Genomic DNA, 26,105 nt, shown 5'->3' on the forward strand with positions numbered 1-26,105 from the left:
ACGTACCAATAAATATCTGAGAAACTAGCTATATTTTTTTAGTTGGTTGCTTTACTTAACGCTTTTTACTAATAACTCGGTAGTAACAGTTTTTCCGACTGTTGCTTTACAGTTTTCTCTTCAAATACCCAAAGGCCTGGGTTTAATACCAAGAAAGTTGGATTCTAAGTACATTCGGGAAAAAGGGATCTGTGTTTCTTCCGGATTCTTTCGTGTCAAAGCAGCAGATTCCTTTTGTTTTAGTACAATTAAGAATCCGAGATCCAAGGGTGCGTCTTGGCACAGCCACTAAACAGAAAAGCAGGTATGATAAAAGGGAAAGGGACGTGTGAAGACGTGATAAAAGGCATCTTTTACCGCTGACCAAGCCATATTGAATAGGACTGCGAAGCGTGACGTCAATTCTTGGGCGGGAATTCAAATAACGATGAAACGTGGATGCGTAGACACGTTTTTTCGGAACTTTGGCGAATTGTTTTGGCCTAAAATATTTGTCGTAAATCCTACTAATCCACCAGAACGTTTTCACGTCGTAATAATACTAGGAATATTGACAATCAGTTGTTAGTTACAACTAGAAACCACGTTTCACGGCACTTTGAATTTCGCACCTTGCTTTTTACGTCATCACCGCGCAGCCCTAGGTTGTATAACTTAAAAACCGTGTTCCAGGTTTTTTTTTTGAAATTTCGAAATTTTTTTTAAAGAAAAATCAGAATTTTATTTTTGAGGTGGTGGCAACGCTGGATATGTAATAGGAAAAAGAGACACAATCAGTGCCATCGCATGGTTACCTAGTTTTTGCATGGATATCAACAACTTGCAGTTTTCCGTTCTTCTTCGTCAGGTACATATCAGTTGTGTTCAGTCTTGGGGGCTCTTTTTCTTGCCAAATAAATCCGTAAATGATTTTTTCCAAGTTTTAAAAGATCACTTTTGAAGGTGCTGCAATATTCGACAGACACCGAATAACAGGCAAGCTGTATATATTTAAATATTGCACACTTTGGAATATTTTATAAGTTTCCTTCCCTGTCCATTTTTAATGCCTCCGGCGTGCCTCCGTGCCTCATGCCTCCAGGTGTCCCTCAAAATGCCCAGTTGTTAACCCCTCGTTGTTTTCATCAAAATTACAGTCCTTATTGGGAATAAGCCCCCTGCTTCGAAGATTTTTTTATGCAAAATTTTTGAATGTTTTGTTATAAACCTAATAATTGACACAAACTTGCAATCAGCATAAAGACCAGATTGTTAGAACTAACTGTTTAGTTATGTTCGTTTTGTTAATTTATATCACAGACTAGTATTATTTATGCTATTAATGTTAATTGTAGAAAAGTTAGTGCTTGATTTTTTTTTATGCATGAACATACGTCCTCCGAGACCCCACCAAAAAAGCCACATACAACTCTAGCCTGTCTACAAAATTCCGGGACATCCTGAGTACATCCACTCCGCTCGCAACTCCCGAAGAGATTGATCGCTTGGCTGAACATGCTACCTCTGCAATCCTCGAGACTGCAAGCGACATCCTTGTTAGAAAAGCCAAAAACGAAAGTCCTTGGATCACTGATGAAATAATTCGATTATGTGACCAGAAACGCTTACATAACAACAAATCTGACCGAAACAACCGAGATACCTACAAACATGTCAAACGGAAAGTTGAGCGTGAAATCAGGAAGGCATTCTGCAACCATATTGCTGAAAAGTGCAAGGACTGCGAAACCCAGTTCATGAAAGGTAACAGTCACAAGATCTTCAAAACAGTCAGCGAGTTATCCTTAAAAAAAAAGATCCCTCAACGCCCTTAATCCTAGACAAGCAGGGGAACGATGCCAAGATGAAGCTCGAACGATGGAAGGAATACTTCGAGGAGAAACTGAACCCTGAAGTAATGACCGACCCAAATGTCCTAAACTCCTTCCCGATCATAGATCGAGAACCCCCTCCACCCCCACTTAGAAGAGAGACAAAAGCGGCTATAGAATCCCTAAAGCGAGGCAAAGCCAGACGGTCTCACTGCTTAACTGATAAATGTTGGTTCAGAAGATGTTGTCAACCTATACCACAGTCTTGTATCAGCCACCTAGTCTACTGGACACGTCCCGCAGCAGTAGTGCAAGGAAGCAATAGTCCCAATACACAAAACAGGATCGAAGAAAGAATGTGACAACTACCGGCCCATCAGCCTCACACGCCACCAAACCAGAATCCTGACCAAGATCCTGCTCCGCAGAATTCAAGCAATCACCGCCTCTGTTCTTGGCGAGTATTAAGCTGGCTGTCGATCGGGACGATCAACTATTAACCAAATCTTTACTGTGTGTCAGCTAATGGAACGATTCATCGAGTTTAATAGAGACCTGTATCAGCTCTTTATTGACTTCCGACAGGCCTTTGACCTAATATGGAGGAAAGGCTTGTGGCATATTCTAAGACACTACGGTGTCCCAGATGAAATAGTCAAAATCACTGAGGACATGTACAACCAATTCAAAAGTCAAATACTGACCACTGGTGGGCTCTCTGGTGAATTCTCAACAACTTCCGGAGTCCTGCAAGGATGCATCCTCTCGCCACATTTGTTTAACCTGTTTCTGCATGCCATCCTCTCCCTGATACCAGTCCTGAATAGGAGGAATCCTAATTGAAAACTATCATATGCGGATGATACCGACCTGATGTCCACTACCGCCCAAGAACTCCAGAGTCAGGCTGACTACATCTCCCAAGCAACGCAGCTTCAAAAGACTATCAAAGATCTGGAAATCTAGCCACCTTTCGAACCGTCTGAAAGTGCATTTATTCTACAGTCTGATCATACCCATTGCTTTGTATGGGTGTGAAACCTGAAGATTAAAAGCTGAAAACGAGTGCAACCTCCTTGCATTCGAAATGAGATGTCTGCGCCGGATAGCCAAGATCAGATAATCTGATCATGTCACAAACGAAGAAGCCCGAAGAAGGCTGAAGTCGCAAGACACTATCCTGAACAGAATCCGAAAACAGCAGCTGCGCTGGTTCGGCCATGTAAAGCGAATGAATCCCGAACGCCTGCCCAAGATCGCGCTTGAAGGGACAACTGAATGACTTCGACCACGGGGAAGACCACCCAAAAGGTGGACCGAAAACTTTGACCGATAACGCATTGCCCAACTATCCCGAACTGCACTTGACAGAACAGCATATCGAGCCCTAGTTCATAATATTCTGGAAGGAGTGGTCCCAAGACGTCCCTTGAGGATGTATGGGACTTAAGTAAGTAAGTAAAAAAATAAGTGTCCTTTTCGCCAAAATTCTTTGATTTCTTGGGTGAGTGACTATTCGACCCAGCCAGGGGGGTAATTTGCTATCGGGCAGGGGTGCCCCTCCAGTGATATTTTGGTGTTGAGAAGGGAGATGAGGGTGCCCAACGGTTATGGTTTCTTTACCTAAAATATGTCTTTGGGTAGTAATTTCCGAATCAAAGAGTGTATATTCTTATATAATTTTGAAGTCTTGGGAGATATGTCCTTTCCTCCTCAAATAATTTCTCTGTCTTAGCCATTACCATTCAAATTTTTTTTCAAAAAATCTTGTCAAAAATAAGATAAGCCTGCATATTTCAATCATCCAGAGAAACAGATCAGTTTTCTTTAGTATATATTTGCCTTTATGGCACTCTATGGCTCATTTTTCACTGTCATTTTCACTTGATTTGGAAAATTTGGCTCCAACTCTCCCCCTTAGATTCTGACGAAATTACGCCGCTGGAGCCAGCATAAGGGGGTGGGGTCCTAAACACCATTGGTGTGTGGTTTTATTTATATGATTTTATTGACAGTACTAAGTTGGTTCCTTTTTTCAGTATGTGAAGCTTCTGTTTCATCGTTTTTTCACTTGTCTCAGACAACGCTGACAGTATTGGGTATTTTTTTCATCAGCTTACTAGGAGTTGGTCTCGGACAGACTGCTGTATTTACCCTTGGTATACCTTATATTGATGATAATGTTGCAAACAAAGAATCTCCCACATATTTTGGTAAGCTTTTCACCTTTATATACCGTCGAAAGTATTTTTGTAAGTATTTTTTCGGTATACGGTTTCACCTTCCTACTTCTTATAGAATTAAACAGAAAAAAAAAGTTTTTTTTCAACTGAAAGTAAGGAGCAACATTAAAACTTAAAGCGAACAGAAACTATTTCATATATGAGGGAGGTTGCCCCCTTCTCAACACCTCGCTCCTCACACTAAAGTTTTTTGGCACTTTAAAAAAGTTACTTTTTGTTCTAATTAATCGACTCTTGTGTTTCACGAGTTGTTTTTAAAGAATTGGGACAAAATCTAAACTTTAACATAAAGACTGAGGTGTTGTGGAGGGGGCAACCCCCCTCATACATTTAATAATTTCTGTTCGTTTTAAGTTTGAATGTTGCTCCTTACTTTCAGTTGAAAAATCTTTAAATAACGCTAGGACATCTGGCTTACCTCCATGGAAAAATCCTACTCCCCACGGAGATATCCTCTGGACAATCTAATCCAGGAGAAAATTTACCCCGGACAATTATCCTTAACATCTCCACGCGTAAAATTGAATCGCTAAAGAGAAAGCAAGACATACAAAGAAATTTCGTATAGGCATTCTGGTAAATTCCCCTACTATAAAAATTACCCTGAAAGTTTATCCCTGGAAACTGCCATCTCCATTGAGAATTCTCCCCATGCAAAACCCCCCCAGTAAAAATTTGTTCTCCCCTCCCCACCCGAAAAATGTCTGTATACTTCCCACTCCCCAATAAAAAATACTATTCGTAATCAATGGGCAAGTTTTATAATTTAAAGACCTTTCCCCAGGGGATGTGGGGAGTCATTTTATCTCCAAAAGCATAGTTATTTGGTCTTTCAACTATGCTGAATAAAATAGCTATCTAAAAAATTTGATCCGACGATTTAGGGGAAAAAGTGGCACATGAAGGGGCTTAATTGCCCTCCAATTTTTCGGAAACTTAAAAGGGGCACTAGAACTTTTAATTCCCGTTAAAAATGAGCCCTCTCCCGACGTTATAGGCCCTCTTGGTCGATACGATCACCCCTGAAAAAAAAAAAAAAACACGCATTCGTGATTTTTTCTTCTGGCAAAAATTACACAATCCCACATTTTTGCAGATAGGAGCTTGAAACTCCTACAGCTGGGTACGCTGATACGCTGAATCTGATGGTGTGGTTTTCATTAAAATTCTATGACTTCTAGGGGGTCTTTTCTCCTTTTTTCGAAAATCAGGCAAAATTTCTCAGACTCATAGATTTTGATGGTTAAAAACTAAAAAGTTGAATATTAGAGCAACATTAAAATTTAAAACGAACAGAAATTATTACGTATATGAAGGAGTTCGCCTCCTCGTCAATACCTCGCTCTTTACGGTAAAGTTTTTTTTTGTACTTTCATAAGAGCTATTTATTCTAATTAAACCCTCAGCGATTCAGGGGTCGTTCTTAAAGAATTGTTACAAAATTCAAACTTTATCGTAAAGTGCGAGGTACTGACTAGGGGGCGAAACCCCTAATATAGGCTACGTAATAAAAATATACGAATATAGAAGTTCGTTACGTAAGTTAATTCATAAGTTACGTATATTTACTACTAATAAAACGTTCTTAAACAAAATTAAAGTTCTAGCTCCGTTTTTAAGTAACCAAAAAAATTGGAGGGTAACTAGACCCCCTCCCCCACTCCTTTTTTCCCAAAATCTTCCGATCAGAATTTTGAGAGAGCCATTTAGCCAAAAAGAAGTAAATTAACCTGCATTAATTCAAAAACGTTCAGAAATTAAATAAAAAAAAACAAGCTTTTTTAACTGAAAGTAAGGAGCGACATTAAAACTTAAAACAAACAGAAATTCTTCTGTATATGAAAGGGGCTGTCCCCTCATCAACGCCTCGCTCTTTACGCTAAAGTTAGACTCTTTCTCTCAACTCTACTTTTTAAAAAAATAAAAAACTTTAGCGTAAAGAGCGAGGCGTTGAGGAGGGGACAGCCCCTTTCATATACGGAATTATTTCTTTTCGTTTTAAGTTTTATTGTCGCTCCTTACTTTCAGTTGTAAATTTTTTTTTATTTTTTTTATTTAATACTTATTGGAGAGGACCAAAATCATTTGGGCTCTATTCGGATTGAATGGGTGCGAGGCCCGATTGGATTTTTTTTGCGGGGCCGTCTATATATATTAAATATTTAAATAAAGTATACCTATATTATATAATAGTAAACACATCAGTAATCTCATTCAATAATGTAAACTTAAAATGAATATATTTCTAATTATTTCAATAACTCATAACTTATCCCGTATAGTCAAAAACAATTTGCTTTAACTTTCAAAACCTTTTTGGTTCATTTTGATGGTAACGCGGGGCCCTATTAAACTCAATTGCTCCAATCGCTCTTTATCCGACCCTGAAGCCAGCAACAATTTTAGACAAATGTGTGGGTTTTCTTTTGTTCTCTGTTTTTCCTACCCGTCAGTCTCTGTTTAGTGTTGGGTATACAGTATTTGAAGTATAACTCAGGTAATGTTGCCTGACTGAAGAAGGTCAAACCTCCTTCAGTCTTGTAGGCATAAGCTACGTATATTATGCAAATTGCAAGAATTTTGTGAACATATTTTTTGATATTTACGTCTATATATTCTGTATATGATAAATACTTCTATATATAACTAAAATTACTTCTATAGAATTTGATAATTACTTCTATATATTCTTTATATGATAAATACTTCTATATATAACTAAAATTACTTCTATAGAATTTGATAATTACTTCTATATATTCTGTATATGATAAATACTTCTATATATAACTAAATTACTTCTATAGAATTTGATAATTACTTCTATATATTCTGTATATGATAAATACTTCTATATATAACTAAAATTACTTCTATAGAATTTGATAATTACTTCTATATATTCTGTATATGATAAATACTTCTATATATAACTAAAATTACTTCTATAGAATTTGATAATTACTTCTATATATTCTGTATATGATAAATACTTCTATATATAACTAAATTACTTCTATAGAATTTGATAATTACTTCTATATATTCTTTATATGATAAATACTTCTATATATAACTAAAATTACTTCTATAGAATTTGATAATTACTTCTATATATTCTGAATATGATAAATACTTCTATATATAACTAAAATTACTTCTATAGAATTTGATAATTACTTCTATATATTCTTTATATGATAAATACTTCTATATATAACTAAAATTACTTCTATAGAATTTGATAATTACTTCTATATATTCTGTATATGATAAATACTTCTATATATAACTAAATTACTTCTATAGAATTTGATAATTACTTCTATATATTCTGTATATGATAAATACTTCTATATATAACTAAAATTACTTCTATAGAATTTGATAATTACTTCTATATATTCTGTATATGATAAATACTTCTATATATAACTAAAATTGTTTCTATAGAATTTGATAATTACTTCTATATATTCTGTATATGATAAATACTTCTATATATAACTAAAATTACTTCTATAGAATTTGATAATTACTTCTATATATTCTGTATATGATAAATACTTCTATATATAACTAAATTACTTCTATAGAATTTGATAATTACTTCTATATATTCTGTATATGATAAATACTTCTATATATAACTAAAATTACTTCTATAGAATTTGATAATTACTTCTATATATTCTGTATATGATAAATACTTCTATATATAACTAAAATTACTTCTATAGAATTTGATAATTACTTCTATATATTCTGTATATGATAAATACTTCTATATATAACTAAAATTGCTTCTATAGAATTTGATAATTACTTCTATATATTCTGTATATGATAAATACTTCTATATATAACTAAAATTACTTCTATAGAATTTGATAATTACTTCTATATATTCTGTATATGATAAATACTTCTATATATAACTAAATTACTTCTATAGAATTTGATAATTACTTCTATATATTCTGTATATGATAAATACTTCTATATATAACTAAAATTACTTCTATAGAATTTGATAATTACTTCTATATATTCTGTATATGATAAATACTTCTATATATAACTAAAATTGCTTCTATAGAATTTGATAATTACTTCTATATATTCTGTATATGATAAATACTTCTATATATAACTAAAATTACTTCTATAGAATTTGATAATTACTTCTATATATTCTGTATATGATAAATACTTCTATATATAACTAAAATTACTTCTATAGAATTTGATAATTACTTCTATATATTCTGTATATGATAAATACTTCTATATATAACTAAAATTACTTCTATAGAATTTGATAATTACTTCTATATATTCTTTATATGATAAATACTTCTATATATAACTAAAATTACTTCTATAGAATTTGATAATTACTTCTATATATTCTGTATATGATAAATACTTCTATATATAACTAAATTACTTCTATAGAATTTGATAATTACTTCTATATATTCTGTATATGATAAATACTTCTATATATAACTAAAATTACTTCTATAGAATTTGATAATTACTTCTATATATTCTGTATATGATAAATACTTCTATATATAACTAAAATTGCTTCTATAGAATTTGATAATTACTTCTATATATTCTGTATATGATAAATACTTCTATATATAACTAAATTACTTCTATAGAATTTGATAATTACTTCTATATATTCTGTATATGATAAATACTTCTATATATAACTAAAATTACTTCTATAGAATTTGATAATTACTTCTATATATTCTGTATATGATAAATACTTCTATATATAACTAAAATTACTTCTATAGAATTTGATAATTACTTCTATATATTCTGTATATGATAAATACTTCTATATATAACTAAAATTGCTTCTATAGAATTTGATAATTACTTCTATATATTCTGTATATGATAAATACTTCTATATATAACTAAAATTACTTCTATAGAATTTGATAATTACTTCTATATATTCTGTATATGATAAATACTTCTATATATAACTAAATTACTTCTATAGAATTTGATAATTACTTCTATATATTCTGTATATGATAAATACTTCTATATATAACTAAAATTACTTCTATAGAATTTGATAATTACTTCTATATATTCTGTATATGATAAATACTTCTATATATAACTAAAATTGCTTCTATAGAATTTGATAATTACTTCTATATATTCTGTATATGATAAATACTTCTATATATAACTAAAATTACTTCTATAGAATTTGATAATTACTTCTATATATTCACCATTTCATGGATTTTATTTAATCAAGAGTAGACATAAGGCCAGCTTTCCTGCATGTCACAAGTAAATCACTCTATTTTTAATGTTTGGTATACTGGGTATTTTAGCATTTGGATTTAAACTCAGGTAACAACATTTTAGTTATAATAGGTTTTTCTATGATTGAGTTTAAAATTCAAATTCTGAGAAAAGTTTCTCTCACCTCAAACTTGTATTCTCAGAAATCTGACTATAAGTCTGGGGGATTTTTCCTTGGGGAAATTTTCCGTGGGAGAAACATCCTGTTGAGGCGGATTTCCCTGGAAAATTTTTCACAGAGGGGGGATTTTCAGCATGATTTTAAAAACGATTAGCAATCAAATAAAACAAATCTTGGTACTTAGGCATTATATCCTACACACGAAAGAAATCATGTTTGGTTAATGCTAATGAAATAAAATAGGATGAAAATATAATAGTTTAGAAACAAATTTAGGCTATATATTTTCACATTAGGGGGTGGGGGTGGGGGGCATAGCATATATTAAATACGTAACCTAACCTAGGTACCTCCTACCCTAACCCCCCCCCCCAAAAAAAAAAAGAGTTTAAATATTTTAAACGCAATAAGAGATCACGCTTTGCGATCCATTTATCCGTTGCAAATACGTGTTTGACTGGTTTCCCGTAGTATTTCCTTGTACAGTCTATAGTGGTGGGTAAGATATAATGCACAAATACCCAATCTTTTCATATGAAAGTAGCGCAAGGAGAATTTTCCAGGCACCATTGTCGACAAGAAATTTTCGGCGGGGAATTTTCAGCGAGAATGGAATTGTCCGGGGGATGGAAATTTTACTCGGGAGGAGCTTTCCATGGAGGAAATATCATTGGTAGTGGAATTTCCATGGAGGGGGGGAGCGGATCACCCGACATTATTTGAAAATCGATCAGAAATCTAATAAAAAAATTCAACTGAAAATAAGGGGCAACATTAAAACTCGAAACGAAGAGTAATTAGTCTGTATATGAGGGATGTTCCCTCCGCAATTCTTCGCTCTTTACGCTACTGTTTGACTTTTCCCCCCAATTCTTTAAGAACGACTCCTAAGAAGTTTTTTTTTAAATACCAAAAAACTTTAGAGTGAAGGCCGAGGTATTGACGAGGGGGCATCCCACGTTATGCCCGGAATAATTTCTGTTCGTTTTAATGTTGGTCCTTACTTTCAGTTGAAGAACTTGTTTTTTTCTATTTAATTATTAGTAAATCAACCAACATTACTACTGTTAATATTTATATATAGCCTACCATTTCGATTACAAAAAAAATTGCTTTAAAATGACAGAGTGCATGTGGAGATTAAAAGAATGATATTCATACGAGTAGACACTATCACATCCAAGGCCGTGCCCAGGGGGGAGGGTAGAGGGTTTTAACCCCCCCCCCCCCAGAAATGTTTGTCTGACTCGTAAAAACGTTACGGAAATGGATATAAACTAATTTTTTATGTGTTTTTTGAATTTTTTTTTGTGTAAACCCCCCTGAAATTTTTTTTTAGAGTAACCCCCCCTCCTCCGAAAAAAAATCCTCTGTACGGCCTTGCATCTAAGTGTGGTATTGTGTCTCCTTACCCACACAAGAAAGGGTTGTGTTGCTTATGCTTTTTCGATAATAAATTATAGTTATTTTTGTTACTATGATACAGTGACAGTTAAACGTTTTTATGGCAATTAAACACTGTTCAAGGTGGTCAAACTTCAAGGAAAAGTAATATCTCAACACAAGTCATCTTTTGGTATTTTAATTCGAAACTAATTTTCCTTGATCCTTTCTTCCTTTTAAATCCACTTTTTTTTAATATTTGATAATTTTGATAGCTGTTTAAGCGTTCAGAAGCATCGAGTAAATATTTGAACCAGTTTCATTAGGAATAAAGTGAGACTTAAAACAAAGAGAAGTTACCACAAAAAGAGCTTGGCGCTCACCTGCGAGGCCAGGCGACTTGTCGGTCATGTGTTAATCCTAAAACATGGCCCCCCGCCTGAGATTCTAGCTGACTTTCCCACTAGGTGAACCATTGGGAGTATTTAAAATCGAAGTCGTCCGTTTGCCTGCAAGTCTAGTGAACATTGTCGGTCATGTGCAACCCTAAATCCTGGTCGACCGCCTGTAATTCCCACATGGGCTTTCCAAGTAGGCGAAACCACTACAATATGGAAAGTCAAGGTCGAGCATTCGCCCTGCGAGCTCCGGTGACTTGGTGGCCATTAGTTTTCAACCCAAAATCTGTGTCGTCAACCACCTCTGACTCCAGTGGCAGGGTTTGGACTCGTCTATAAAATCCAATAAATTCCTATATTTTAATGCACTCCTATAAAATGCCTATATTTCGGCTAAAATCCTATTATTCCTATATTTTCGGCTGAAGAGCACCAAGAACATTGCTCATGATTTGCAGTTTTCACTGATCGTTAAGTAAACCAAGATGTGCTTTACTTTGCTTTTGACTCTGCTTGTAGACTATGCTGTTTTTCGGTGTAGATCGATAATTAATTACAGTAAGCTGCTTCTGCCTGGACTATGCTGTTGTGTTGACTTAGTAGCCTATGTTTTGCTTTTTGTCATGTTGGGCCTGTCTGAAATGAGTGAAGATCAGTATATTGGCTAGCAGTCTCTGCTTAATGAGACTGTGAGTTCTTGCGACTTATGCGTTTCCTGGCTGAATGCTATAAATGGCTGATGCGAATACCGCCCAGTTTCGGACATATCCACATTTTTTCTTTTTATGGTCTTTTAAACGCGGGATGCTATTTTGCAGGTGATGCTTGGTAATTAAGTATGGGGCCTACCAAGTTCAATAGTTCATTGGTTGCTAAGACGGATTGCAGCGGTAGAAAGATTTGCGAATGGTGTAAGACTGGGAGCGACCAGTACTCGTTCTTTTGCAAACTCTGCTTGAAAAATCTTGGTTGCACAGCTGGGGCTGCTCTTCTAAACCAACATGTGCGATCTACAAAACACAAATCCGCAGTTACTGCTCAACTACATCCACTATGCTTCACCTGACCGGACAATCTCGAGTTGATGAAACCACCAAAGATAAACCATTAGTTGGTACAAATATGTTTTGTGAGTATAATGCCACTTATAAAGCTGATTTGTTATTATCAGTTTAGATAGTACAGAGCTTTACAGCTGCTAGTTCCTCTGGCCAGATTGTTGCAGCCTTCCTTATAATGTATCCTGGTAAGATCCCCGACAGACTGTTCCTATGTGTAGAGAAATACACATATCTGATCACCGATGCACTGCATCTCTGCTGCAAGCAAATGCTTGTGGAGGACATTTAGTTATATTTCGTACTAGAATATGACGAGACAACCAACAACGCAGGTGTGAAAGAGTTGCAGATATGTCTTCGATATTGGTCCTCATACGGAAACGAAATCCAGAGCAGACATTTATGCACAAGTTTTATGGGCCACGAAACAAGTGATGACCTGTATAGGAACATTATGTCAGCCATTGAGCAGAATCAGCTGCAACTTGAAAAACGGATCATGCTTGGAAGTGACGGACCAAACGTCAGCAAAAGCGTTTGGAACAAGTTCAATGCCGAAAAAAAGAAAGTGACGGGAAAGGGCATGTTGAACATTGGTACTTGCAACATCTATATAATTCATAACGCTTTTTTGAAAGGTCTTCAGGTGTTCGGAGAAGAAAGTTCCGACTTTGTTATTCTTGTGCATTCATTTTTTGACGGCTGGCATGCATGTTGTGAAGACTATCGAAAGTGCCAAAAGAAAGTGGGAGTGCCAGAGAATGCTTTCATGAAGCATGTCCCAAGCCGCTGGCTGACGATCGGATATGCCCTCGCTAGAATCATGCAGCAGTGGCTGACAATCTTAGAGTACTTCCTTAACTTTGTGCCGAGAGAGAAAAAACTGAAGAATCGTCTGTCCACTCCCAATTCTCTGAAGATTGAGGCTTATAGTAAAAGTGCGACGATGAAGGCCCAACTCGAGCTTGTTCTAGCCTCAGCAGAACTTCATGAGTTTCACCCAACTGTTCCAGAAAGAAGAGCCTCTCATTCATGTTCTGCACTCAGAGATCAAAAGACTAGTTGTGACGCTTTGTGGACGGGTCTTTACTCCAGATTTCGTGACCGAGACTGACAATTTCTCACCAGAAATGTTGAACCTTGCTGAAAAGTTTGCAGAAAATCCCATAGTTTCGGAAAATATGGAACGAGCTTTCGGTGAGAAAGCAACACTGAAAGACAAGGCCATTTTCTATGTCAATATGAGAAAACATTTTATTGCGGGTATTCGCCCTATTTTGAACAAATTTCCTCTGGAAAAGGATGGTTTTTCTAGAGACTTTACGCTGTTTGAATCCGATGAACATGAAGGATTCAAGAAGCATTGCAGACAAAGTGGTTGTGGCACGCGAGATTGCGATCGGAGTAGGCTCAGACGTCGCCCATGCTGAGTGGCTGCTTTTGCGAACGGAAACTGAACCCCGTGAGGACATTACTCGGATCGATCATTTTTGGAGCCATTATTTTGGACTGGTGAATAAGTGCGGGGACAGCAAGTACCCGGAACTTACCAAGCTTATTAAAGCGGTGCTGACGTTGTCTTATGGCAGCGTATATGTTGAGCGTGGGTTCTCGCGTTCTGGTAGGATTCTCGGTGAAGACCAGGCCTTGATGTCTGAACGCGTTCTGGATGCGAGACTCATGGTATATGACACGTTGAGGCTTTATGGAGGAAAACCAGAACGGTTTGTTATTACAAAAGAGCTGTTGAATCTTGCACGTTCCGCATGGTCTCGGTATCAAGAATATCTGGATGAAAAGAAAAAAGAAGCGCTATCCGAGAAGGAAAAAGCAGCTTTTGAAGAGGACAGCAACCGGAAGTTGCAGGAGGTCCACGACAAAAAGAAAGAAATAGAAGACCTGGAAGGCAAAAGGAAAAAACTTAGAGCATCAGCGCAAAAAAAAGAGAACAGCAGCAGATACTCTACTTCAGGAAGCGACCGACACAATGAAGAAGGTTGCCGAGTCCAAGAGTTCCGTAGACATTGCCCTAGCTGTTTCTTTGCTCGAAGGAGCTGTGAAGTTCAGAACAAGTGAAAGAGAGCAGATGGTGGAATCTGCGAGAATGGAGCAGTCTTTTGCAAAGAGAAAAACTGACCTCATATCGAAATTGATGCCCAAGAAGCAGCAAGAGTGATTCCAAATATTTTACCTGTATCAGTCAATCGTTGGCACACCATGGTTATCTGATTTTTTTACTGTTTTTTACTATTTGTACAGTTTTTATTTGAAATAAAAAAATAAAAAAAATAAATGCAAAAACTCGGGAAATGACGAATTTATGTGACCAGGCATCCCACGACATCTACTACAGATCTGATCCCGAGGACTTCGGAATCCTATATTTGGGTCCGGGAAATCCTATAAAAATTAGACAGAGCCTATAATTTGAAACGAACTTACCTGTCCGAACCCTGCAGTGGGCTTTTCCACAAGACAAAACTCAGAATGTTTGAAAAAATCTCAGTCGGCCGCTTGCCTACTGGATAAGATATATATTTTTGAAATTTTTTATCACAAGCCCCGAAGGACCGAACTAGAATTTCGAAGTCTTAAAAAACAATACAAGCAAAAAAAAAAAAAGCACAACAACAAGAAAACTGGCAAACAATGTCAAAACAACAGTATCAGAATGAAAAATAATTACTTAATCAAAACTATTCAGTGGCAGTGTGGTTGAGGATTGGCAGTTGAGTGGCAGTCATTGGAGTTGATTTTGTGTTGTCAGTAAAGAGCTAGCTTTCAGAATTCTAAGGATATTGTAAAATATTACGAGTCATATGCACACCGTGACAGAATGTTGTCAGTCAACTTAAGTTGCCAAAAAAAAGCTAATGTTGGGTTCGAGCATTCCAAGATTACTTATCCGACAACCCCAATTACTTATCCTTAGCGTTTCACGAGACGTAAATGACGTCAAAGGTTAGCAGGATTACGGTACTATTTAAAACGGTCTTGATTAGCTGTCGGATAGTTTACACCTGCAAACCCTGGAAAACGGGTGCCCTCGACTCGGGAATGTACGAGTGTAAGTTTCAAGCCGATCTAAAGATAATGTTTAGCCCTTTTATGGTGAAACCAATATTTTTTGTTTTTTTATTCTGTTTCGCTTAATAGGGTCCTTTTGACCTAGGGACTTAAGGATATATGTTTTGAGCTGATAAAAAAATTCTTTTGTCCCTTTTTGGGTCCCATTTTTTGGGGATCATACTCCCAAACTTACTCATCCATCACGTTGAGGATAAGTGACGTCATTTATAAGTAACAAATTACATCTTTTCAAAGATTAAAATCAAAATTCAATCTTATAAGTATTTGTTGTTATCTTTTAGGTAAATATCTACCAAATCATATTATTGAGTTAGGACTAAAGTGAATACACCATTCGATGCCTTTTTTTTATGCTGATTACAAATATAAAAAGCTTTTCTGTCAGAAATTAATTTCAGCGCCCCCCCCCCTAGATATGCCAATTCCGGGGTAGGGTAGGTATTGCCTATATAGGGGGGGGGGGGCTGAAATTCATTTCTGACAGAAATGCTTATTATATTCGTAATCAACATAAAAAAGGCATTGAATGGTGTATTCACTTTATTCCTTACTCAATAATATGATTTGGTAGATATTTACCATCTTTTACGGTTTACATCCGGGGAAATTAATATTAAGCAAATAAGTTGGATAAGGGATGATTGATTGCACCCAAGATTCGCTGTCCTGATCTAGCATCGAACTATAAACATATAAAAAAAATACTTAGAAGATGTCATAAAAGTTCGGGGAATAAGATAAGTTTATTAGTATTCTGGAATTAAATATATTTCAAATGATCAATTTAATTTCGTTTAAATAATTTCTAATTTTAAGAATTATTCTTCAAGGAAATTATGTGCCTTAAAGACTATTGTCAGGATGTGGGGAGTTATGAATGATAGATATAGCTTTATTTTTGGATTATAATCTTGCTCTTATGACTTCCTGCTCTTTCCTCCTTTTTCTTTCCCTTTTTCTTACTTTTTTCCTCCTGTCTTTTGTCTTTTTGTTTTCTCGCTGGATCTTTTTTGTCTGAAGAACTTTATATTGCCGGGTGTTGTTTTCCATTTATTTATTTAGATCCTAACAAATAGCTGACCTGACATATCAAAGTCAGCCCTCCATTGGCTAGGATCGTCATTGTTTTGTGATTAATTAAAAAAAACTTTCCGAAAAATAATGTTTTCAAAGAAAAGTAAAGGCCATATTAAACTTAAGCTCAGGAGATACAAATACCTGTTAAAATTCAAACTCAAAACGACCAGAAATTACTATTAAAGAATAAATGAAACCCAAAACGAACAGAAATTAAATAAACAATCATAGCAAAAAACATACAACAAGTAATAATATAAATGAATAAATAGATCTTAAAGCGAGTAATGCTTAGATTGAATAGGAATATCAAGCTTAAAACCAAAACAAATATTTTGCTATTAAAGAATAAATCAAACTTAAAATGACCAGAAATTAAATAAACAATCAATGCAAACAAACATACAATATATATTAATGTAAATGAATAAATAAATCTTAAAACAAGTGAAACTTAAATTGAATATGCAAATCAAGTTAGAATCGAATAAAAATAACTACAAACAAGAGTTTGGGTATCGTATCACTGCAGAAGCCTAAAACCTACTGCGTCATTGGCGCATTGGCGCTTTGCAAAAAGTTTCAAGTTTTTTTTTGGCATGGGGGGGGGGGGGGTGCTTACTGTCCGATTATTCTTGACTTTAAAAAACGGATCTAGAACTTTCAATTTAATTCGAATGAGGCTTTTTTCAAAGTCTTTACGATTACCTCTTTGATAAAAACCTTATATATGAACAATAGACAGCTCGCATAACTTGTGGACAGTGATTGACAACAATGAATGGATTGAAAAAATAGCTCCAATAAGGGGGTTTAGACCGTTTCACTTGCTGACACAAAAGGATCACGACTGTTTGGAATTGACCTTGATAGGATTTGTGTGCCCATGCAATTTTGTGTCTATCACAGAGTATGTATTTTAACCATAATTGGATAATTATGACAAATTTACTATGTGTTCTTCCCATACTAAACCCCTTCCCACAAGTTATAAACCCCCCTTAATGCCCCAGGGCATAACTTACAACGCCTACCCCTGGGCCCTGGTGGGCTGTGTCGACACCGGAGTTTTCGTTATCAGAACTTTGAACTATTTTAACAAAATGTCTATCTTAAAATTTTTATCTGAAGCATTGAGGGCATGAATGACAGGCAGGGGTAGTTGCCCTTCAATCTCTTTTCACTCTTAAAAAGTGAACAAGAAAATTCAATTTTCAATCAAATGAGCCCTCTCTAAAGTTTATACAAGCATCCGTTCCATAAGAAATAATATGAAGGATTCGGAGAATCCTTAAATTACAACCCTTGTCCTGAGGGCTTTGGGGGAGTTGTAATCCTCAGAGACCGAATTTCCAGAACTTAAAACTACGTTTGATAAACTGGCTGTCTTAAAATTTTGATTGGATGTAATTGGGGAAAAGGGGGGCGTGAGAGGGGGTTAGTTGCCCTCAAATGACTTTCGAATATTACAAAGGGCACTAGCCCTCGAAATTTCCAATCGAATGAGCCGTTTTTGAAGTTTCTACGACACCGCCTTCTATAAGAACCTTATATGCCCCCAGGGCATAACTTAAAACCCTTGCCCTGAGGGTTGTGGGGGATTGTCCTCCTCGAAAATATATTTTCTATCTGGAAATCAACTACGCTGAACAAAATGGCTATCTTAAAATTTTGATTGGATGTGCTTGAGGGACTGATGGGCGTGGGGGGGGGCTTGTTGCCCACCAAACACTTCTGGATATTATAAAGGGCACTAGCCCTTTTAATTTCCGAGCGAATGTGCCTGTCTTTAAGTTTCTACGACAGCGCCTTCTATAAAAACCTTATATGCCCCCAGGGCATAACTTAAAACTCTTGCCCTGAGGGTTGTTGGGGAATGTCCTCCTCAAAATTATATTTTCTATCTGGAAATCACCTACGCTGAACAAAATGGCTATATCAAAATTTTGATTGGATGTGTTTGGGGAAATGATGGGCGTAAGGGGGGGGGGGAGCTAGTTGCCCTCCAATCACTTTTGACTATTAAAAAGGGCACTATCGCTTTGAATTTCCAATCGAATGAGCCTTTTTTGAAGTTTCCGTGACAACGCCTTCTATAAAAACCTTATATGCCCCCAGGGCTTAACTTAAAACCCTTGCCCTGAGGGTTGTGGGGGATTGTCCTCCTCAAAAACATGTTTTCTATCTGAAAATCATCTACGCTGAACAAAATGGCTATCTCAAAAATTTAATGGGATTGGTTGGGGGGACTGTTGGGCGGGGGGGTGGGGGGGCTAGTCGCCCTCCAATCACTTTCGACTATTAAAAAAGGCACTAGCCCTTTAATTTCCAATCGAATGAGCCTGTTTTGAAGTTTCTACGACAACACCTTCTATAAAAACCTTATATGCCCCTAGGGCATAACTGAAAACCCTTTCCCTAAGGGTTGTGGGGGAGTGTCCTCCTCAAAAATATATTTTCTGTCAGGAAATCAACTACGCTGAACAAAATGGCTATCCGAAAATTTTGATTGGATGTGTTTGGGGAAAGGATGGGCGTGGGTTGGGGGGGGGATAGTTACACTCCAATCACTTCCGACTATTAAAAAGGGCACTAGCCCTTTAATTTCCAATCGAATGAGCATGTTTTGAAGTTTCTACGACAACGCCTTCTGTAAAAACCTCATGTGTCCACAGGGCATAACTTAAAACCTTTGCCCAGAGGGTTGAGGGGAGTATCCTCCTCAAAAATATATTTTCTATCTGGAAATCAACTACGCTGAACAAAATGGCTGTCTCAAAATTTTGATTGGATGTGTTTGGAGAAATGATGGGCGTGGGGGGAGAGGGGGGCTAGTTTCACTCCAATCACTTTCGACTATTAAAAAGGGCACTAGCCCTTTGAATTTCAAAACGAATGAGCCTTTTTTGAAGTTTCTACGACAACGCCTTCTATGAAAACCTTAAATGCCTCCAGGGCATAACTTAAAACTCTTGCTCTGAGGGTTTTGGGGGAGTGTCCTCCTCAAAAATATATTTTCTATTTTGAAATCAATTACGCTGAACAAAATGGCTATCTCAAAATTTCGATTGGATGTGTTTGGGGGAATGATGGGCGTGGCGGGGGGGGGTAGTTGCCCTCCAATCATTTTCGACTATTAAAAAGGGCACTAGAACTCTCGATTTCCAATCGAATGAGCCCCTTTTGAAGCTTCTACGACGACCTCTTCCGTGTGAAGTGCCGCTGGGGAAAAAAAAATAATAAAACATTGGAGCCGTATGGCCTTTACTATAGGCAACGCTACAGCGTTGCCTCTGATTAGACTTGATAATAAAATTTTCATGTGATATATGTGATAATAAATCTTTCATGTTAATGTTTCTGCTCCTAGAAACTTTTCAAAACTTAAATTATACTACTACTACAACAATTAACATATCACTGCAGCGCTAAGCCGCCCGAGGCCAACACAGCTGCGTGTGCTTCTCCTTCATCGTAAATTATTCAAAGATTCACTCTTTACCCCTCCCATTCAGCTCAATCTACTTAAATTCTTCCTTCTGAGTCCTTTCCGCCGCATTCATGGACGACCTGCTTTTCCTTTGCCCTCAGATGCTACTACTACTACTACTAAAAACTCACTGCAGCACCAAGACCCCTGAGGCCAACACAGCTACGCACGCTCCTTCTCCATTCCAATCTATCCAAAGCCTCCCTCTTTACACCCTCCCATGAAGTTCCAGTTTCCATTAAATTTTTCTCTACGACATTCTCCCACCCCAGACAAGGACGACCTGCTTTCCGTTTAGCTCTAGACGGTTGGCCGAAAAGGACAATCTTTGACAATATCTCATCCATCATTTGCAGAACGTGCCCTAGCCATCTCAATCTTTTTCTGATTATTGCGCTCGAAAGTGGGATTGAACCACAATTTTCGTACAGCCTACTATTTGAAATACGGTCAGTCAGCTGGGTACCCAGAACAATCCTTAGGCAATTTCTCTGGAAAACATCTAGCAAATCTTCCTCCGTTTTCGGAGCGCCCATGCTTCAGAGCCATATTTGACCACTATCATCACTGTAGCTTCCAATACTTTAATCGCAAACCTATCTTCCTATTCTTCCAAATTTTTTGTAAGTATGAGAAACACCCTGAGCCTTAGCTATTCGATTTTTAACATCTTCACTGCTCCCACCGTCTTTACTAATAATATTACCAAGGTAAGTGAAACTGCCCACTTGATCGATCTTTTCGTCACACAACGCCACCTTTTCAGATGAGCCACAGATGTGTGGCGAATAAGCACAATCTTTGGCAATCTGTCATGCGTCATCCGTAAAAGTGGCCTATTATAGCCCTTAAAAGTCGGTTCAAATGTTTGTAGTCTGTATTTTGTGTTACTATGGCCCGCATGCTTTTTGCAATAAACCTTGTTTTATCACGAGTTGGTTCAAATCACGTTTTTCGTAGAGCTTACTGTTTGATATACTGTCAGTGAAACGCGTATCTAATGCTGTCCTTGGAAAATTCCTTTAGGAAACATTTAATAAATCTTCTCCTACCTTTCGAAGCGCCTACGTTTCAGAACTGTCTTTGACCACTGTCATTACCGTGGCTTCCATTATTCTAATCTTAGCTGGCAGACGTATACTTTTATTCTTCTCAACTTTTTTTCCGGCTATTAATCTAGAATAGCTAAAAGAATAGCTAAATTTCCGGCTCGTGTGCTTGATAGGGGGTAAAATTCTCTGAAATCCTCTAAAAAAATTTCCCTAAATTAAAACATTTCTAGCTTACGTATATCAGACAATCTTATCAATAAAGCTATTCTAGCTATTTTTCCGGATAGTATGCTAGATTAGGTTTAAGATTATTTAAAATCTTCTTACAAAATCTTCTTGTAAAACAAAGTCTCTCTGCAGTTTTCTTATACAATATCTCCAAGCTAAAGACAGTCCATCGTTATGATAGGTCAATGGAAACCAAATGTTCCGTTTTGCTACTAGCTAAAGGGCTGGACAAATGGAGCATTTTCTCCCATTGTTTCAAAAGCATGTTTGTGGGAATGATAAGCTAAAAAAAAAACGAATTCATAGAGTCTATATCGTACTTTACTTAAGTGTCTCCTATCGGAGGCATTTCGATAGGCATGGTTTTCTCATCGAGCAACAAAGTAGCTTCTAAAATATGGTAGAAACACTATTAACAACATAATATTATAAATACTTCTGTGCCAAAATCTGGCGTGAAATACGGTAATATTGATTAAGCACTGGTGTTTGAAGCTTGACATATTCTTAGTTTGTCCATTATTGTGATATTGGCAACAGTTTAGCTTCTAAAATGAAACAAAATTACTAGAATTCTAGAAATATTGCCAAGCCAAAACCAGGTGTAAAACATACCGTGCTGATTAAACACGGCCGCTTGTAGCTTAAAATAAACCAGTGATCTCATAATAGTAATAGAGTAACTTGAGTCTTTAAGCTCAGCCAGAGTCAACCCAGCTCTAAATGGGTACCTGGAGAAATCTGGGGAAGGTGAACAGGAAGGTTGTACAAAAGTAAAGGGCGCCCCCCCCCCATTGCAGTTCCTGGATGAAGGGCCATGATACGGAGATCAGCACGGCCGGTAGGAAATGTAAAAATCCAATGCCTTATTCTTTACCTCTAATAAAGCAGCTTCTAAAATGTCATTGTGGTGATAAAGCGTTTATTTACGGTCTGAAAATGTTCTCAAGGTTCAAAAATGTCACTTAGGTAGACAAAATGACAGTCGGAAACCCTGGCAAAAGGGACAAAATAACCTCTGACCTCGGAATCCGGTCTTAAACGTTATCTTAATGTTCACATAAGTTGCTTTCATTGCAGTATTTTTTTTTTTTAATTTAGAATTCAAGTAAAGGAATGTTTGGGATTTAATAGTTCAGATTTAAGCACAATCTTATATAAAGCATTTGGTATTGGTACTCTTGCTGGAACATTCCCCTTTTAAACTGGCTGCAATAACAACAAAATTCTTACTTTACTCTTTTCAGTATAAATTCCTTTAATGTTCTTTATATGTGTAATTTCGTTATTTTGATCTATATTCTTTAGAATTTTTACATTGTTTCAAGTTTGTTTATTAACAGTATTAAATAAAAACAAGTTTTTTTTTACTTAGAGTAAGGAGCAACATTAAAACTTAAAACGAACAGAAATTATTACGTATATGAAGGAGGTTGCCCCTCCTCAACATCTCGCTCTTTAAGCTAAAGTTTTTTTAGTGCTTTTAAAAAAGCTTCTTATTGAACCTTGTGTTTCAGGAGGCATTCTTAAAGAATTTGGGACAAAACTCAAATTGTAGCGTAAAGAGCGAGGTGTTGAGGAGGGGGCAGCCCCCCTCATATACGTAATAATTTCTGATCGCTTTAAGTTTTAATGTTGCTCTTTACTTTCTGTTGAAAAGTTTTTTTTTATTATATTTAATTTCTGATCTTTTTTTAAATAATGCCTGGAAATTTGGCTCTATCTCCACAGAAAAGTTCCTCCTCCTCACGGATATATTCTCTAGATAATTCAATCCTGGTGAAAATTTACCTGGGATAATTACCCTTAACATCTCCATGCGTAAAATTGAGTCGGTAAGAAGAAAACAAGACACAAGAAGAATGTCGTATAGGATTTCCGGCAAATTCCCCCAGTGTAAAGTTTCCCATGAAAAATTCACCCCCTGGAAACTTCCCTTCCCATGGAAGATACTCCCGGTGAAAAATCACCCAACAGGAAATTCTTCCTCCTCCCCTTCAACCGAATAGTGTATGCATACTTCCAAATAACAAATACTATACGTAAACAATGGGCAAACTTTATAATTTAAAGACCTTTCCCCAGGGGCTAGGGATGTGGTGTGTTATCTTCAAAGCATAATTACCCGGTCTTTCAACCGTGCTGAACAAAATGGATATGAAGGGGGTGTGGGAGGGGGCCTAGTTGCCCTCTGATCTTTTTGGTCACTTAAATGGACACTAGAACCTTTTATTTCCGTGTCAATGAGCCCTCTCCCGATATTCTAGGACCACTGGTCACCATACGTCATTATCTTTACTATCACCCCTGGAAAAAACTAGGACCACTGGGTCGATACGATCCCCCCTGGGAGAAAAAATAAAAAATCATAGGCAGCGCGCTAGCGCTGCCTAAGTAAAGAACGATGTGGGCACAATGTGTTGTGTTTTTGTTTTTTCTCCATACCCGGGCACTTCGTATCGAAGGAGTCGTCGCAGAAACTTTGGAAAGGGCTCATTCGATTGGAAATTGGAGTGGCTAGTGCTCTTTTTAATAGTTGAAAGCGATTGGAAGGCAATTAGCCCCCCCCCCCCACGCCCATCATTCCCCTAAATACATCCAATCAAAATTTTGAGATAGCCATTTTGTTCAGCGTAGTTGATTTCCAGATAGAACATTTGTTTTTGAAGAGGACATTCCACCACAACCCTCAAGGCAAGGGTTTTAAGTTATGCCCTAGGGGCATATAAGGTTTTTATAGAAGGCGTTGTCGTAGAAACTTCAAAACAGGCTCATTCGATTGGAAATTCAAAGGGCTTTTTAATAGTTGAAATGGGTTGGAGGGCACCTAGGCCCCCCACACCCAGCCTTACCCCAAATACATAGGATCAAAATATTGATACAGCCAGTTTTTTCAGCGTATTTGATTTCCAGAATAGAAAATATCTTTTTGAGGACACTCCCCCACAACCCTCGGGACAAGGGTTTTAAGTTATACTCTAGGGGCAGATAAGGTTTTTAAAGAAGGTGTTGTTGTAGAAACTTCAATAAAGGCTAATTGAATTGGAAATTCAAAGGGCTAGTGCCCGTTTTAATAGTCGAAAGTGATTGGAGGGCAACTAGCCCCCCCCCCTCACCTATTATTCCTCCAAACACATCCAATCAAAATTTTGAGATAGAGATTTTGTCCAACGTAGTTGATTTCCAGATAGAAAATATGTTTTTGAGGAGGACACTTCAAAGGCTAGTGCACTTTTAATAGTCGAAAGTTATTGGAGGGCAACTAGCCCCCCCACGCCCTTCATTCCCCCAACCACATCCAATTAAAATTTTGAGATAGCCATTGTGTCCAGAGTTTTTTAGGTTCACAGATAATATTTATTTGTGATGTCGACACGTCCCTAAACCCCTCGGGGCTCGGGTTTTAAGTTATTACCTAGGGGCAGATAAGATTTTTATATAAGGCTATTTCGTAGAAACTTCAAAACAGTCTCATACAATTGGAAATTCAAAGGGCTCGTACCCTTTTTAATAGTCGAAAGTGTTGTGAGTGCAACTAGCCCCCCCCCCCTCACGCCCTTCATTCCCCCAAACACATCCAATCAAAATTTTGAGATAGCCAATTTGTTCAGCGTAGTTGATTTCCAGATAGAAAATATGTTTTGAGGAGGATACTCCCCCACTTCGCTCAGGGCAAGGGTTTTAAGTTATGCCCTGGGGGTATATAAGGCTTTTAAAGAAGGTGTTGTCGTAGAAACTTCAATAAAAGCTCATTAGACTGGAAATTCAAAGGGCTAGTGCCCTTTTTAATAGTAGAAAGTGATTGGAGGGCAACTAGCCTCCCTCCTACACCCATCATTCCCCCAAACACATCCAATAAAAATTTTGAGATAGCCATTTTGTTCAGGGTTGTTGATTTCCAGATAGAAAACATATTTCTAAGGAGGACACTTACCCACAACTCTCAGGGCAAGGATTATAATTTTGCCCTGGGGGCATATAAGGTTTTTATTGAAATCTTTGTCGTAGAAACTTGAAAAAGGGCTCATTCAATTTGAAATTCAAAGGACTAGTACCGTTTTTAATAGTCAAAAGTGATTTGAGGGCAACTAACCCCCCTCTCTCACCCACCTTTTCCCAAAACACATCCAATCAAAATGTTTAGATAGCCATTTTATTCAACGTAATTGAAAGTTTTGGAAATTAGGTCTTTAAAGATGACAACCCCCCCCCCCACAGCCGTCAGGGTAAGGGTCGTAAGTTATGCCCTGAGGGCCTATAAGATTTTTAATGAAAGCGTTGTCGTAGAAACTTCAAAATGTCTCATTCAATTGAAAATTGAAAGAGCGATTGTCTTTTTTAATAAATGATAGTTATTTGAGTGACGAATGCCCCTCTCACGCCCACCATTTTCCCAAACACATCCAATCAAAATTTTGAGATATCCATGTTGTTTAACGTAGTTGAAAGTTCTTGAAATTAGGTCTTTTAGCATGACAAACCCCTCAGAGCCCTCACTGCAAAGGTTGTAAGTTATGCCCTGGGGGCATATAAGGTTTATATAGAAAGTTATTCTATATAAATATTTATAGAAAGTTGTTCTAGAAAGTTGTTCTTTGCCTCAAATTTTAGTTTTTTCATCGCTTCTCCCGTTTTTTAGAATTAGTAATATTGCGCATGTAAAAACCACATTTTTTAATTTTGCTAAGTTCCTTTGCCGCTTTTCTAAATCTGAATCAAATACTTTTTTAATGAATGCATATAAAATAAAAAACCCTGTTGATATTTTGGAGAAAAAGCAAAAGAATTTTTTATCCAAA

General features: G+C 36.7%; 1 protein-coding gene across 3 annotated transcripts in view; it reads left to right on the forward strand.

The window, feature by feature from the left end:
* Positions 1 to 26,105, forward strand: part of Oatp74D (Organic anion transporting polypeptide 74D) — a 204,348-nt gene that overhangs the window by 126,307 nt on the left and 51,936 nt on the right. For all 3 annotated transcript variants that reach the window (XM_089101351.1, XM_089101353.1, XM_089101352.1), the window contains exon 4: positions 3,851 to 4,024. In XM_089101351.1, coding sequence (XP_088957477.1) covers positions 3,851 to 4,024 — 174 coding nt within the window. The remainder of the gene's footprint in view (positions 1 to 3,850; positions 4,025 to 26,105) is intronic.

This window comes from Artemia sp. Qi Xiang Cuo, chromosome 15 (assembly GCF_049724085.1).
Source record: "Artemia sp. Qi Xiang Cuo chromosome 15, ASM4972408v1, whole genome shotgun sequence".
Taxonomy (NCBI): Eukaryota; Metazoa; Arthropoda; class Branchiopoda; order Anostraca; family Artemiidae; genus Artemia; species Artemia sp. Qi Xiang Cuo.